General features: G+C 37.8%; 1 protein-coding gene across 2 annotated transcripts in view; it reads right to left on the minus strand.

Moving 5' to 3' along the window:
* Positions 1–15,709, minus strand: part of GALNT1 (polypeptide N-acetylgalactosaminyltransferase 1) — a 120,870-nt gene that overhangs the window by 17,207 nt on the left and 87,954 nt on the right. For both annotated transcript variants that reach the window (XM_038543499.1, XM_038543500.1), the window contains 4 exons: positions 14,629–14,795; positions 8,468–8,675; positions 3,397–3,567; positions 1,089–1,206 (listed from right to left, as the gene is read on the minus strand). In XM_038543499.1, coding sequence (XP_038399427.1) covers positions 1,089–1,206; positions 3,397–3,567; positions 8,468–8,675; positions 14,629–14,795 — 664 coding nt within the window. The remainder of the gene's footprint in view (positions 1–1,088; positions 1,207–3,396; positions 3,568–8,467; positions 8,676–14,628; positions 14,796–15,709) is intronic.

Here is a 15,709-nt window from a genome sequence, read left to right on the forward strand (position 1 = left end):
TGTCATCTTCATAAGAATAAAAACCAAAAAAAGGAAAAGAAAGATCATCATGCTTGGGTTTACATTCTTAGTTTAATGAAATTATCCTTCTGCTCCTTTCAAAATGCATTTTTCTGTAAGCTAAAAATCTGTAATTCACAATTAAAACAGATTTTGAGAAGTTTTGATTTTGTTAAATATTCAGCGTCTCTACTTTAAAGTTCTCCCGGATTCACAAAGTGATACAGCTGGATAGGATTTTGATCCCCAAGATCATGAACTGAGCCAAAGGCAGATGCTTAACAGATTGGACAACCCAGGTGCTCCACTAAGAAAATTTCTAATTCAGTTGATTTAGTTCATCAATAAATATTTTTCCCTGCACACACACCTTAGACTTCTTTTACCACAAAGATGATCTAGAGTCCAAATCTCTCCTTTTATAAGACAGCAAACTGATCCACTAGGAATGAAGTGAGGTAGCTGGGTTATATTACAATGCAGTTCAATGTGGTTTCCACTATGAGCTATGTGTGTCAAGTTGGTAATTTTCAGAAATACAGAGTGTCACTTAACATGTTGATTTTAGTGAATGTGAAATGCTTGAGAGTTTTATATAAGGTTGATTGGGTTAAATTAACTTGCAGCAATTTCAGAATTCTTTTGCCTTTTTCTATTGAAAAATGTAAAGCCAGTAAAGTGACCAGGTTTTATATAAGAGAACACTTTTCACAACAGAAGGACAAAGCATATTACAGAAAGTGAAATTATGTTTTTGGCAGTCAAGTACCATAGTAGCATATAGAAACTACATATTGTTTTTTATTTTTAGAGCTTGAATTACTTCCTTGAAAATAACAGAAATTCAAAACAACTAGGGAATCTTGTGTAAGTTTTATAATTTAACTATTAAGATCACTGAATTATTTGCTTAAGATACAGTATATAAGGAACCCTTAATACAAACATGAATTTTTTTATGAACTGAGGTTCTGAAGTCTGACAAAATTCATATGAAATTCAATTTTTATTTTGAGATACATAATATGAATCATTAAAGCATATCTATATTTGAGGTTAAAAGATCATTTTTTTCAAAGGGAACTTACCCTAAAGGAAATCTCTAGGTTCTCTCCTCCCCAAATATCCATTCCAGCATCATATGTTCCAATTTCCTGAAAGTAATCTCTGTCTATTGAAAAAAGGCCTCCTGCCATTGTAGGTGTTCTGAAATTCAATCATAATACTATACTGTTAATTTTAATAACTTAAAATTTATAATCAGTTTTTATTTTTATTATTTTATTATTTTCTAAAGATTTGATTTATTCATGAGAGACACACAGAGAGAGAGAGGCAGAGGCAGAAGGCGGCTCCCTGTGGGGAGTCCGATGCAGGACTCAATCCCAGGACCTCGGGATCATGCCCTGAGCTGAAGGCAGAAACTTAACCACTGAGCTACCCAGGTGTCCTCAGTTTTTGTTTTTAAAAGTATTTTCATTAACCTTTTATAAATAGAGAGTAAATGCTTATTTTTACACTCTTCAGAAACTTTCACAGAAACCTAAGGATTTTCTGTGTTTTTCTGCTGTGCTATTTGGTCTTCAGACATGACCTACCCCTGTCATGCTGACTGCTAGGCCTACCCACTGTCACACTTTGTGCCCTGACAGCCTTCTCTGTCGTGTCCCAAGACCTCTCCTGTTTTTAGTACCTTTCTTGGTCCTCAGGTCCTGATTAAACTTCCATGTGAAACTCTGTAAACTGAAGCTAGATGTCATAATTCTCTCCATCTGACTGGGTACCTTCCCATAGTTCCTCACAACTACACTGACTATATTAACTAATTGACTATATAGCCAACTAGATTCATGTTAGCAACTCTAACACAGTAGGTTCTAAAATGCAGCCAATATTGCAAAGAGATAGATCAAATAGGATGAAACAATGAGGACCTTTTCCTATACCTACTAGAAACCTTTCAGGAAAGGAGATGAAGTAAAGAATACAATTAGTATACTCCTAAGGGGACTGTCTGCCTGACCAAGAATGGTACTTCCCCTGCAGAAGAGGGGCCCAATTCATCAGAACATGGCCCAGGGATGTACAGTGGGTGCAAATAGGTGGAATTAAGTAGAGAAATGATAATGAAGAAGGACTGAATAAATGGATACCAGGTAACAATTTGATTTCCATGAAGGATGAGTATGGAGAAAAATGGACTCTAACTAAAAGAAAATAATTAAATTCTAGGGACAGAGGAGACTATGGTGATCACATTTTTAGGATGAATTGTCACCTCTGATTCCATGCCCTAAAACATACAGATTGCATGCTGTTGGAAGGGTGGTAGCATTTGTCTACTATGTTAGAAATCAGAAGAAACAGGCCAACACTCAGAGTTACCACTTAGTACTGGGGTTTCTTGACCTGTGTTTTGAGATCTTTACATTTCCTAGAATTACATAATCAACCTTCCATTTGCACATGTACATTTTCCCCCTACTAGAGAAGACGTGTAGCCCTGAAATGTTTAGGAAGCCCTGATTTAGATGGTTATTTGAACTGTCACAAAAGAGTGGGGAAAGTACCTCTGCTATAGGAAAGGATTCAGCATAGAATTAATGAAATTCTCCTCAGCTTTGTCAGAATGGCACTTGAGTTCAAGGAAGAGCAAGCCTGAGAAGCCTGGGATGGGAGAAAGCTAAGGCCTGGCTCTGAAGGGCTCTCCATCACTACAGAGGCAGCAGGCAAATGCTGCCCGAACAAATCTGAGGACTGTTCAGATACTCATACTCTCAGTTTCAAGGTTCTAAACAGCATAAAGATTCTTATCCCTTTTGGAAAAAAATCTATAGATGACAAAGTATAAAACAGAGGAAAAGTCAGAATGTGTTCACAGAAATCTTTTTTTATACTTCTGTCAATTCTGGTTATTTTTATATCTGAAACAAGCTTTTCTAACCTCATCAGTCAGTAACTACGATCCAGATGGTACAAGTCTGAATTTCCAAGCTTGTATTTTGGTGCTATGACCCACTTTTAGGTAATATTTTCACATTACACTTACACTTACAATTAATTAAGTGACAGCTGGACTGAAAGTTAAATATTATTATCCTTAACAACTGAAAGCACAAATCTGACAGATTTGCAAAATGTTTTTCATGTAGGGACGAAAGAACATATACATGTCACCATCACTTCTCAGGTGCACTAGATTTATCTAAGTGAAAAATCCCTACTTTATTAATTGATCAGAGGAAAAAGCTATCTTTAAAATAATAATATGTATGGTATGTATACAAATGCCTCACGTCGCTCAAAATACACAAATAATCCTTTTGATATGATTCCCAAAGCTCCACTATTCCCTGTCAATAGCACTTTAGGGAAAACGTTTGACAAATTAATTACCTGACAGGAAGAGTCCGATCACCTTTCCTTCTGTCCATTTCTCTTTGGGGAACAGGATACCAGCGGAAATTGAGCTTCCAATTGAAGCCACCATAGGTCATATCAGAGCCTGCCATGTACTCAAAAGTATCATCGCTGATCACATCAATGATAGGACATACCACTGTTTTCCTAAAATTATAAAAGCAAATGAAAAAATCTTCACTTTCCTTTTTGAGGCACAGCATGATAACTACATTATAATTATATGCTAAGTGTTTTTAAAATAAAAATACATTCTATAATGTTAAAAGCGATGGTGGGAAAATTTCCTGCTATAACCTACTAAGTTAGCATAATTTTTTTTAAGATTTATTTATTTGACAGAGCAAACAGGCGCACATGCGAGGAAGGGGGCAAACGGAGAGAGCACCTTAAGGGGACTCTGAGCTGAGTGGAATCCTAGGCTCTATCTCACAACTCAAGCTGAACACAAGAGTCAGACTGCTTAACCGCCTGTGACACCCAAGCGCTCCTCAGCATAATTACTTATTATACTCACAACCCTTAAAACCCTTCCATCCCTTCTTGTTCATACTTTTAAGTCTTTGCCACATGTGAGAACGCTCCAGATATTTATAGTTTCCAAAAATAATACTTTTAATGACTACATATTTAATCATTTTAAGGTAATAATTTTCTTAATAAACTCGTAGATATTTGTGTTCCTCACAGTCTTTTGCTATTAAAATACTAAGTGAACATGTATTTTCCTTTTAAGATAGGAATGGGTTTAACCAAATTAATGGAAATAATTTTTTTCTCTAACACTAATCTTTATTGCTTTCCATATACATAAGTATAGTATATGTTTCTCCCTGCAGCTTCTTTATAATGCTATCAATTTTGGGTGTGATTTTCTTATATTTTTGCTAATACATAATGTTAAATAGCATCTCACAATTTAAAATTTTATATTTTCTAGTTATTAGAAAGGATATTTTCCCCACAGATTTATATTTCTTCATACAAATTGTCTTATCCCCCAGATATTTAAAATTTTTTCTATTGGAATTGTGATTTTTTTAATAAACCTACAAAAACTTCCACATGACTACAGCTCCTTCCTAGGAAAGGTATACTTACTTATAGTCCCAGGCAGCCACATTCTAGAGTATGTCATATCCTCACCATCTTCATCTTTCCTGCCTTAAGAAATCTTTCCCTACCCCAAAATCTAAAGATATTCTCCTATGTGGTCTTCAAAAAGAATTCTATTTTTGCTTTTCATATTTAAGTCTTTAATCCTACGGAACTGATTTTATTAGGATATACAGTAAGTGTCCAACTTCATTTATTGTCCTTATAGATAACCAATTATTCTACAGTAAGTGTCCAACTTCATTTATTGTCCTTATAGATAACCAATTATTCTAGCACTATTTATTTGATGGTCTTTTTTCCTCTCTGCTGTAACTATCAACACCTTCTCTGTCGCAAGTCAAGTTTCCATATCAACATGGGATGATTTCTAGACATTACTGTTTCACTAGTCTATTTGTGAATTCCTGCATCAACAGGTCACTATCACAATTCATCTAGCCTCAGAAAAAGTCCTGATGTCTGGTAGTGCCAGCCCTGTTGCACCTGACTCTTCTTCTTTAAGAGTTTCCTAGCTACCTTTTTAAAAATATGATTTCAACATAACAGAATCAAGTCAGTTCCTCCAAGAACATTGTTAAGATTACAGCTGGAAATGCACTGAATTTATAGATCAGTGTGGGGAGAATTGGTATTTTTACTTCTCTATCCGTGAATATTATCCTCTTCTCCACTTAGATTATCTTCTAATAAATTTCAAGTGTTCTATTCTATTTATTTATTTATTTATTTATTTATTTATTTATTTATTTATTTATTTATGGGAGTGAGAACATGAAAGCACATGAGCATGGAGTAAGGGGAACAGAGGAAGAGGGACAAGCAGACTCCTCACTGAGCATGGAGCCTGATGTGGGACTCAAACCCAGGACCCTGGGATCACACCCTGAGCCAAAGGCAGATGCTCAACCACTGAGCCACCAAGGCGCCTCTATGTATATTTTGTTATATAGCTTATGATTTCCATTGCTATTATAAATGGTATTTCTTTTTTTCTTTTTACATTATCTTTTCTAGCTATTCCTTGCTGGTGTGGAGAAGTCTTTTCTATAGAGATCTTATATTTGGCAATACTGCTAAATTATTATTATGTCTACTGTTTTGTATAAGTTTTTTTTTTTCCATTAAGACATCATCTCCAATTGACAGCACTTGTGTATTTTATTTTCCTTTGTAATCCTTACACCCTTTATTTCTTCTATTACTGTAAAACTTAAGATTCCTAATAATACTAAGTAAGAGTAGTAATTTAGGGCATCATAAGGATGCTCTGTATCTTTTATAAACTATTTGGAGGGGGGGAATACCTGGGTGGCTCAGTCATTTAAGCATTCGATTCTCGATTTCAACTCAGGTCATGATCTCAGAGTCCTGAGACTAAGCCCTGTGTTGGGCTCTGCAGATGGAGCTTGCTTAAAATTCTCTCCCCCTCTCATGTGCTCTCACTTTCTCTCTTTAAAAAAAATTCAACTTTTCTCCATTAATATGTTTGTTAGCTAAGGCTTTTTTTTTTTTTAAGCCATCCTTTCAGATTAGAAAATTTACATTCTCTAATAGTTCACTAAGGACTCTTACTCCTAAGTGGATGTGCATTTTCATCATAAATGAACGTTTTTCTGTATCTACTGAAGCAATCAGTTGTTTTTTTTTTTTAAGATTTTCTTTATTTAAAAAAAAAAAACAAAAAAAAAAAGATTTTCTTTATTTATTCATGAGAGAGAGAGAGAGAGAGAGAGAGAGAGGCAGGCAGAGACATAGGCAGAGGGAGAAGCAGGCTCCATGCAGGGAGCCTGACGTGGGACTCGATCTTGGGTCTCCAGGATCATGCGCTGGGCTGAAGGCAGCACCAAACCGCTGAGCTACCCAGGCTGCCTGTGATCAGAGATTTTTAATGATACAGTTTTAATCACAGTTTCAGAAATGCTAATAAGGATGTATTATGTGAATTGCTTTGTACTATTAAACTAAACCAATTATTCATGTATTCTTTTACATACTTTCACATAAAAATAAAAATATATTGGGGAACCTGGGTGGCTTAATTGTTAAGTATCTGCCTTGGGCTCAGGTCATGATCCAGGGTCCCAGGATTGAGCCCCATGCTGGGCTCTCTGCTCAGCCAGGGAGTCTGCTTCTCCCTCTCTCTCTCTCTCTGTTCCTCCCTCTTTCATGCTTGTTTGCTTACTCTCTCAATAAAATAAAATAAAATAAAATCTTTAAATATATATATACACACACGTATATATATATGTGTGTGTGTATATATATATAAAATATAATTATTTTTTCCTCCCAGTGGAAAACTCAAGTTTTCTGATACAAGATTTTTGTGTTAGTGTTCTTGAGTAGGTTTGGGTAATTTTCCATGTACTTCTTTTCTAACTTTGATATCAAAGTTATATTAGTCTCATAAAGAGCTGAGTTGGTTCCGTACTTTTCTATATTTACAAATTATTAGAGGCGATCTGTTTCCCTATCACCACCCCCATAGCAAGGTTGAAACAGGCAAATTTTCTTTGGTGTGGTAGTATTTATTTCTCATTCTCACTCACAGAGATAAAAGAGCCTAGCTTTACACACAGGTGTTTGCTATTCATCTTCCAGCCTCAGGCAGGGCCTAGATCTGGTCTCCTATCTTCCTATCCATTTGTCTATCAAGGCAGAGAGGCTCTGTGTCCTCTAAGTTTGACAGAAACTCTCCAAGTTTTAGTGAGAGCTGGTTTTAGTGTCTGGACCACTCATTTGTCTCAGTTTGTTTTGACATTTGCAAAACTTCTGACTTCTGTGCAAGCTCAATGATGCGTTTAAAAATGTGTTTTGTAATATATCCAGCATTTAAGCTCTTTCAGTTGGAAATGTTACTCAGGACACCTAATCTACTACAAAGCTCAAACTGGAAATTGTCGTTGTCATTCTAGTCATCTCCCCTTTTATTTCTGTCATCTCCTCACACTGCTGCTTTCTCTCCATGGGTCCAGGCTCCTGCTTATGTGTGGTCTTCGTGCAAACCAGTATTTCCCAGATCAGTCATCTACTACTCACAGAAAACAATTTACAGGGATAAATGCTTCTTGCCTCTTCCTTATGCAGGCAGTGTTCTCCTTCCTAAAGCTGCTGGATCTTCTCATTGACCAAATGCTGGTTTTCCCTATTTATTCACCTTTAAAGGGGCGAGATGTAGTCCCAGTATCTTAACAAACAGAACAGATACAGTGGCTTTTGCTATGCTTCACTCGACTAGTATGGGTTTACCTTGCTGAAATCAAAACCTTAATGTTAAATTGGCACAAATAGCCTCTAGCTCAAAGTACAATGACAAGAAGAAATTCAACTAATGTTAAGTTTAGCAGACAGAAGGTAGCTTCTCTCCTGATACACAACAATTATGCCAGGGACCAGCAGTAGGCAATTCTTTGAAAAAGGCCTGCATTGCTCCCATTGCTCTTCCTGTATCATACGAGATTATAGTGCTTTTCCACTATAATCAAGCACTTTAGGATACACAATGTGTATCTCTCTATCCCCTTCTTCTTGCTGTGCTATAGGGTGAGTGATATAGTCCCTGTAAGGTAGGAGAGGAAGGGAGGAGATGATTTGCCTGGCCTGGTCTTAGCCTTAGACAGCAGGGACAATAAAGGGTTTTACCCCACCTTTCCTGATTCACGGTCTTCTGTTCTGCTCCCATTTAGTAAATAGAGCCTAAGGTATACATGTGAACAACATGCTTCCTAATCCAGCCTCATCAATAAGACTACAAACATTTCTTCACGGTTGTCTTCACTTTTAATTTAGAGAGTTTTTCATAGATATTTTAAAGGAAACTTCAGAGGAAATTACGTGTGCATTTATTTATATATACAGAAATTTGCAGCTTACCATATGGTTTAGGACAAACACAACGAAAACAAATCTACAGACTTCTGAAAATTACCTGTCATGTTTGATCCTGGCCAAGAGAGGCTCCAGCCATCCCACTGTACATTCACAGTGAGCATCTAAGAAGGTGATCACTTGGCCTTTAGACACAGCAGCTCCTTTTAATCTAGCTCTGATCAATCCAGAACGTTGTTCCATTCGAATTACATGAACTGGTACTTTCAATTTTTTCACATAACTCTCTAGAGGTCTTTTCAAAAAGTCTGAAAAATTAACAGAACAAAAAATAAAAAGACTGACCTGGTGCTACCCAGATGTAAAGCAATTTTTTGCAATATTCATTCACCACATATTTACTGAGCACTCATGGTAAGGTGCCCTGATTCACAAACCCCTTTTACTACAGGGAGTCTTTTTATTCCTGAGAGCATCTCCTAAAGTTGCCTCTACCTTATTACATGAAGAATCAGGAGAGCCTTTGAGCTCAGGCTCAAACACAGACAGACATGTCACCAGTTTCCTAAGCAATTCTGGCAGCTCACTTCTTTTTCTAGTCATGCTTAAGGAGCACGAGAGAAAGCAGTTCAAGAGCATTAAATCCACGACAGTCCAGGTGGCTCAGCGGTTTAGCGCCACCTTCAGTCCAGGGCCTGATCCTGGAGACCCAGGATCAAGTCCCATGTCGGGCTCCCTGCATGGAGCCTGCTTCTGCCTCTGCCTGTGTGTCTGCCTCTCTCTCTCTCTGTGTGTGTCTCTTATGAATAAATAAATAAATAAAATCTTTAAAAAAAGGGCATTAAATCCAGACCTCAATAGACAGAAGGAACAGAATATGCAAGAGCTGTTAGAATTCAGATAATTGTGGGAGTTCTTCAAAATCCAATCCAAAACCACCTGTCTTATTGACTACCAGTCTTTGACAATCCAGTTCTTCTATCAAGAGGCAAGGAGTCAGGTCAAGCTCAGAGGGGAAATGCTAGACTTTAAGTGTAAGACCAGAGTTCCTTAGCAGACAAGTAGGTCTAAGTAATAAAGGTCTTAAGAGGGAAAGACAATTGAAGAAAAAGGGGAAAAAAGAAAGGGAGAGAAAGTGGTTGCATGAAATGAAATCAGTAACTATTCTGGAGTGTTGAGATAGAGGCTATGCCCCTAAGCCAAGGAAGTCCTGCCTCCAAAGTACATACCTGACTTTAAAAAGTAGGAAAGGCTCAGCTTCCTCATGTTAGTTTATGGAATTTCTGCTACAGAAGCTATTGAGGGTGGTATGGTCCAATGTCTTTTCAACTCATCCCAGAAGGATAGGTATAAGGATATCTCTTTAGGGGAGAAAAAACGTGAAAAGACAACTGTTGGGACTCCTAGGATTAGATCTGTCCCATAGGACTCTAGTAAAGGGAACATCCCAGGAAGCACAATATATGTATTAAGGGTCTCCTTAAATACTAACCATGGGAATCCAAAGGGCTTCCTATGTAGCACAGATGAAAAGACAAACAGGAGTGACATGGTTCTTGCCTGTTTGAACTGGTGAGACTAGAATGATCAATAATGAAATAATCAGGATATGAAGATTTGAAAGAGAAAGGCCTATATATCCCCATCATACCAAAATACTGATCATTTCCAGTTCTGCTAATGTATTTCCTAATGTAGCTGGGCTAAAAAACAGTATCTGTAAAATATCTGGAGTACAGGGGCACCTGGGTGGCTCACTGTTTGAGCATCTGCCTTTGGCTCAGGTCATGATCCCGAGGTCCTGGGATCAAGTCCCACATCAGGCTCTCCACAGGGAGCCTGCTTCTCCCTCTGCCTAGGTCTCTGCCTCTTTGTGTCTCTAATGAATAAATAAAAAATGTATATCTGGAGTAGAACTCCTACTGGGTCACCACTGATTTTATGAACAAAATCTTAGGGTCAGAGAAATATAACTCCATTCTGAATAAAAAGGTGAGGAGAGACTCAATCTTGGTGAAGAGCAAAATTTTGTAGAAGAAGCTATCATTTTCTGTCTAGCACAATGCCAGACTCTTTACATATTTTATATCATTTACTTCTGACAACGGCAAATCCATGAGACTGTCGTTACACATATTTTAGATACAGAAATCCAAGGCTCATAATATAAAATGAACCATCAAAGTGACACAGCTTGCTAAGGGGTGGATCCAAGATTGAAACCCAGGTCTGCCTGACTTCAAAGCTCATCTTTTCACTCATAACAAGAAATCCTAGAAGGAGGGGCACCCGGTGGCTCAGTGTTGAGAGTCAGCCTTTGGCTCAAGGCATGATCCCAGGGTCCTGGGATTGAGTCCCCACATCAGGCTCCCCACAGGAAGTTTGCTTCTCCCTCTGCCTGTGTACCTGCCTCTCTGCGTCTCTTACGAATAAATAAACAATCTTTTAAAAATTTTTTAAAAAGAAATCCTAGAAGAAAACTAGAGAGAGAACAATTCAGAACTGTGGAATCACCTGAGCTGATACACATTTAAATTATTTTATGTTCAGAGTTTAATGGTAAGGGTGTGGGATATATTCTAGTGCTTCAGACCGCTTGAGGTGGGGTGTGTCATATGCAAGATGTCTCCCAATAAGCTTTCCCAAAAATATCAGACAGCTTAAAGTCTTCTTAAGAATCAAAGCAATCTAATTCCCAAGTCCCACGTCTCTGAAAGTTTAAAATACTCTGTCCTGTCTATAAATAAAATGAAAAATGCATGATTCTCTGGTCTGGCAGCTCAAAAAAGTTGCCATTCCACAAATTTTCTTGGCATCTTTGTTCCAGATCTTTGTGGGCTTCAAGCAAGAAGGCTAAGAAATAGGTGTCTTCCTAACAGATGATACAGAATTATGGACCCAGGGCTGTGTTAGCGATTAGGAACTACTCATTCAAGCCTGATTCTACAAAAATAAAGCCACGAGGGTTAAATGATTATGGGTGGAAGCTACTATGTCATCTAAAAATAAGGGAGAATCTTGTTTATCAGAGTATCTTTATAGCTATTAGCCTATAAATGGATCCCTAGGCATCTCTCCATCAGGGAGTATGAGGTTGCCAGAAAGTGTGCCAGAGAAAATTCACTGCTTACAGCAACATCTGAGAAATGTTAGGCAGAACTCTCAAGAGCAGCAGAATGAACAAGTAATTTAGAGTCTAATAAATCTGACTCCTAATCCGTACTAAATAAGAATCTCTGCTTCCTTTTGTGTAAAGTGAGAAAAACAACAGTCATCTCAGATTAGGAACATTTTATCAGTTCTAAGTCTTAAGATAACCTTCTGAGATGACAATTACATAACTTCTGACAAGAAGTAGGGATTCATCCAGACTCTGTCTTCATTTTAGACCCTATAACAGTAAAGTTATGAGAGGTGACATATGTAGCAGTTTAGAGGTCAAGCCCTAGGTTTATGCTAAACCTCATCAGTAAAATAGGGATAATTATAGCACCTACTTCATATGTAATAAATGGAGCTACTAACAACTCAGCAGGTTAACTGTGAAATCAGGTATCCTGAGGCCATAAGCAAACCAGGCATGCCATGTGACCTAATTAGAAGTCTATACAGATAAGAAGTAAAGACAAGGATTAACTGACTGGTAGATTATTCTTTCATTCACTCATTAAATTCTGGACTGTTTATGCAATAAGTGCTGTGGGTACTGAGGAAAGAGGGGTGAGCACACAGCCCTGCTGGAATATAGTGTCTAGCATGGGAGATGGTCATTAAACAGACAGATAAATAGTTAAAACTCTGATGAGAGCCATGGAGGAGTGTAGTGTTCCAAAGGGACATGACCTGGTCTCGGGACTTCAAGGAAGGCCTCTGTAAATATATCTTGATTCTGAGTAAACATCTGAGCTGAACTGTGGAGATGGGGTGGGCAGGGAATGGTTTGGGATATGAGGAAAGATGAAGGTGGAGGCCAGGTCACACAAGCCTCGGAGAAACATCATTAGTCAGAAGTGCCAAGATCAGAGTGACATGTTTAAAAACTCATGGTGCGTGCAGTGTGGGGAACAGATGGGAGGGGGAGGGTGTCTGCGGGAGACCAGACCAGTAGTCTGTTTCAGTAGTCCAGGTGAGAAGTGAAGGTGCCTTGTGTGTGTCTCATGAGTAAGAAAGGCAAACTTAAGGAGATACATAAAAACAAAGCTTGCTCTGGTTCTGGGACCCAACAGTCACCATCTAAACAAGAGAGCCCAAGAAAATTACAGTGGAGAATTCTCAGTCTAGATAGAAGGACCACAGTCAAAACCACAAACCAAAACACCTAGTGGTTCCCAACTACCAGAAATGGTGAGGCACACATCTGAGGCTTTTCAGGAAGAAGAGGAAGGAGAAAAAGGCTCTCCTGACTGGACTCCCAGGCCCTGCTCAGTGACGGAGAGCCTCGGGTGGAGCTGTGAAGCAGACCTCTACCCAGGTTTCTCTTAGAGATTTACGAGGCTGGTAGAGTGATTAAGAAGGGCCCACATGAGGAAGGGCAAATATGACTGGTATATGTGACCTTGTCACTTCAGAACCGTGGGCACACATCTTTGATGAGACCACATCCTACAAAAATGTGCTATTACACACAGCCCTCCCAGGCACTCAACAAAATATTAGAGAATACAAAGGAGGAAATGGAAAAATAATTAATTTCATCTGAGGAAAAACAACTCTCATTGAGGAATACGTAATTTAGCAAATAACATATAAGTAAAACAAACACAAGTCATTTGCAGACTCAATGTTTGTATATATTACTGCTTCAATGAATTTAAGCTAATTTTCTTAAACTGGGACTAATTACCTCCTAGCAAACAATTATCCACACGAGGGTTTACACTTCTACTGTCAACAATAACTTTTTGTTTTAAGCACACTATTCTTAATCTCTAACAGCAGACTCATTTTGACAGTAATTATATCATATGTTGTACTATTATTCAGATGCTTTGTGTGTTTATAAATGGTCATCTTAATCACATTAAGGAGAAAAGCTGTACGGTATACTACAGGAGGGAGGACCATACGTTATTCTTTGTATTTCTATAATTTCACACAGTGGGGAGATTTAAACTGTTATTAATGTGCAAATTACTCCCCACAATTAAGACATGAAGTGATTAACTGTGATTAAATTTACATACTTTATACAGTCATGGAAGGAGAAGATAAAATACTTAGATTAACCATCTTAGTAGATGCAGTGAGAGACTAGGTAAGAAAGTAGAAGGAGCAAAGGAACTTGAAGTGATGGTCAGGAAGTCTAAGGCTGGTCAATGAAGGAAGGTAGGAAGGATCATTTTTGGTAGTTCCTTCCAAATTTTTCTCATGGGAGCAGAGGTATATCGGGGGAACAAACAAATGACACCAATGGTCCTCAAAAGTGCTGTGAAAAAAAAGCCTGGGAAAGGCTGGTTATGTCTGAATTTAACAGGTTTCTTCTCTACAGATGGGATTTAGCAGAGCCTTTTCTATACTACCTTGTGGTGTAAAGTCTCCATGAAGGATTCAAAATAAATAATGTTAGCTCAAGGTACTTTTAATTAATGTAACTTTCCCAAAAGAGTGCTTCATCAGACGGTCTGAGAGATTCTAAGCTTGTGAAAAATTCTGAGATCCCTGGAAGAATATCTGGGCAAGTCACTGCAGAGATTTCTTATGAGATCAGAGTCTTATTATATACCACTCTCTCTTAAGTTCCTTTCTCATCCTTTTATATAACTAGCTAAAGATCACTCCTGAACCTAGGAATGGAGAAAATGGGAAAATGTAGGAAGAACCTAGAGAAGGCTCACCCAGATAAGGCTCCACTTTCCTGCCAGAGGTACTTCCCACCACACACACAACTCAATTTCTCCATCCTGGCTCTAAGAAGGATCCAGTCTCTCTCCATTAACTCAGGGCTGCAGCTTCCCACAAGAAAATTTCTAACAATATCATGTATGTTTTTTCACTGTTCTGCATAAATGTTTATATTATATAGCATTATTTCTTTTTAAAATAAGATTAAGCTGTGACAGATTAAATGCTAATTAAGGTAATATTTTAAGTTTCACAGGGGGTAATTTTTTGCATATATGAAAGAATCCAAATGCCACAAATAGTTTTAGGATAAATTAAAAGTTTGTATAAAATTATTAGGTTAAAAATTATTATAGACGTTTCTTAACCATTAATGATAAAAGCTGTAGCGTATTATTGGCATTAAAACTTAAAATTTACCTCTTTCACTGGCATCATCTACTAGAACAATTTCTTCTAGCATGTGTCTTGGTGAGCGATTAATGACACTATGGACAGTTCGCAGAAGTGTGCTCCAAGCCTCATTGTGGAAAACAATCACCACACTTGTTGTAGGAAGATTATCTGGATACACCTTTGTTTTACACCTAGAGACAAAGCAAATGCCTTTATAAAAAGTGACTGTTAAAACAGCAGACTCAATGCATCTGGAGTAGAAGAGGTAATAGAACAATAAAGACAGTTTGCTCTAGTGGTGGGACTCTTGGTAACTGCTCATTTATTTAAGTTTTGGTTAATGTTGCATGTTTAATAAATAGTACCTATTTAAAGTTATATGTTTAGATTTACATTATCTTAAAGATATCAACTGTATTCTTAAAATTAGGCACCTCTTCCTGATCAATGTTTTCTGTTGATTCAGAAATTTAATGGACAATGTTATTAGTACGTTGTCTGTTTCAAGAATCCAACTCAACAAAAAAATCAGAACCACTGAAGTTGATGCAGTTTAATAATCTAAAAAAATATACCTTCCACAAAAGAAGAGAACTAGTATTTACTGAGTATTTTCTATTAGGCACAGAAGAGGGGTTCCTGTACGCATAATAATTCTGTGAGGTACCTGGAGCCACATTTCAGAGGAGAACTTGAGGAAAGACACAACAAGGGAGCGGAAGAGCCTAACTGAGGACTCCACGGTCCATGCTCTGCTGAACATTCGCTCGATGCTGCTTCCTCCATACCAAAAAACTGACATGCAACTTGCATAGTAAAGACTACGTCTAGAAATGCAGCCATCAAAGAGACCAAATGCACATAAAATCAATGTATTAGTTGTATGTTTCCAGCACTCTGTTAGGCAACATGGTCACTTCCTCCAGTCTTGTTAGGATGACCAAGAGCCGAGAACAGTAATGGCAATAAGCAACCAGACATTAGGGAATGCAGTTTAGAACATCAGCACTCTTAATAAATGCACATGTAACTCTTTCATAGGCATCTCCAAACTGCAACTTTGGCTCTAGTCTTCTCTTTCCACCTTTATTTCCAGCTCTCACAA

The sequence above is a fragment of the Canis lupus genome, chromosome 7 (assembly GCF_011100685.1).
Source record: "Canis lupus familiaris isolate Mischka breed German Shepherd chromosome 7, alternate assembly UU_Cfam_GSD_1.0, whole genome shotgun sequence".
Lineage (NCBI taxonomy): Eukaryota > Metazoa > Chordata > Mammalia > Carnivora > Canidae > Canis > Canis lupus.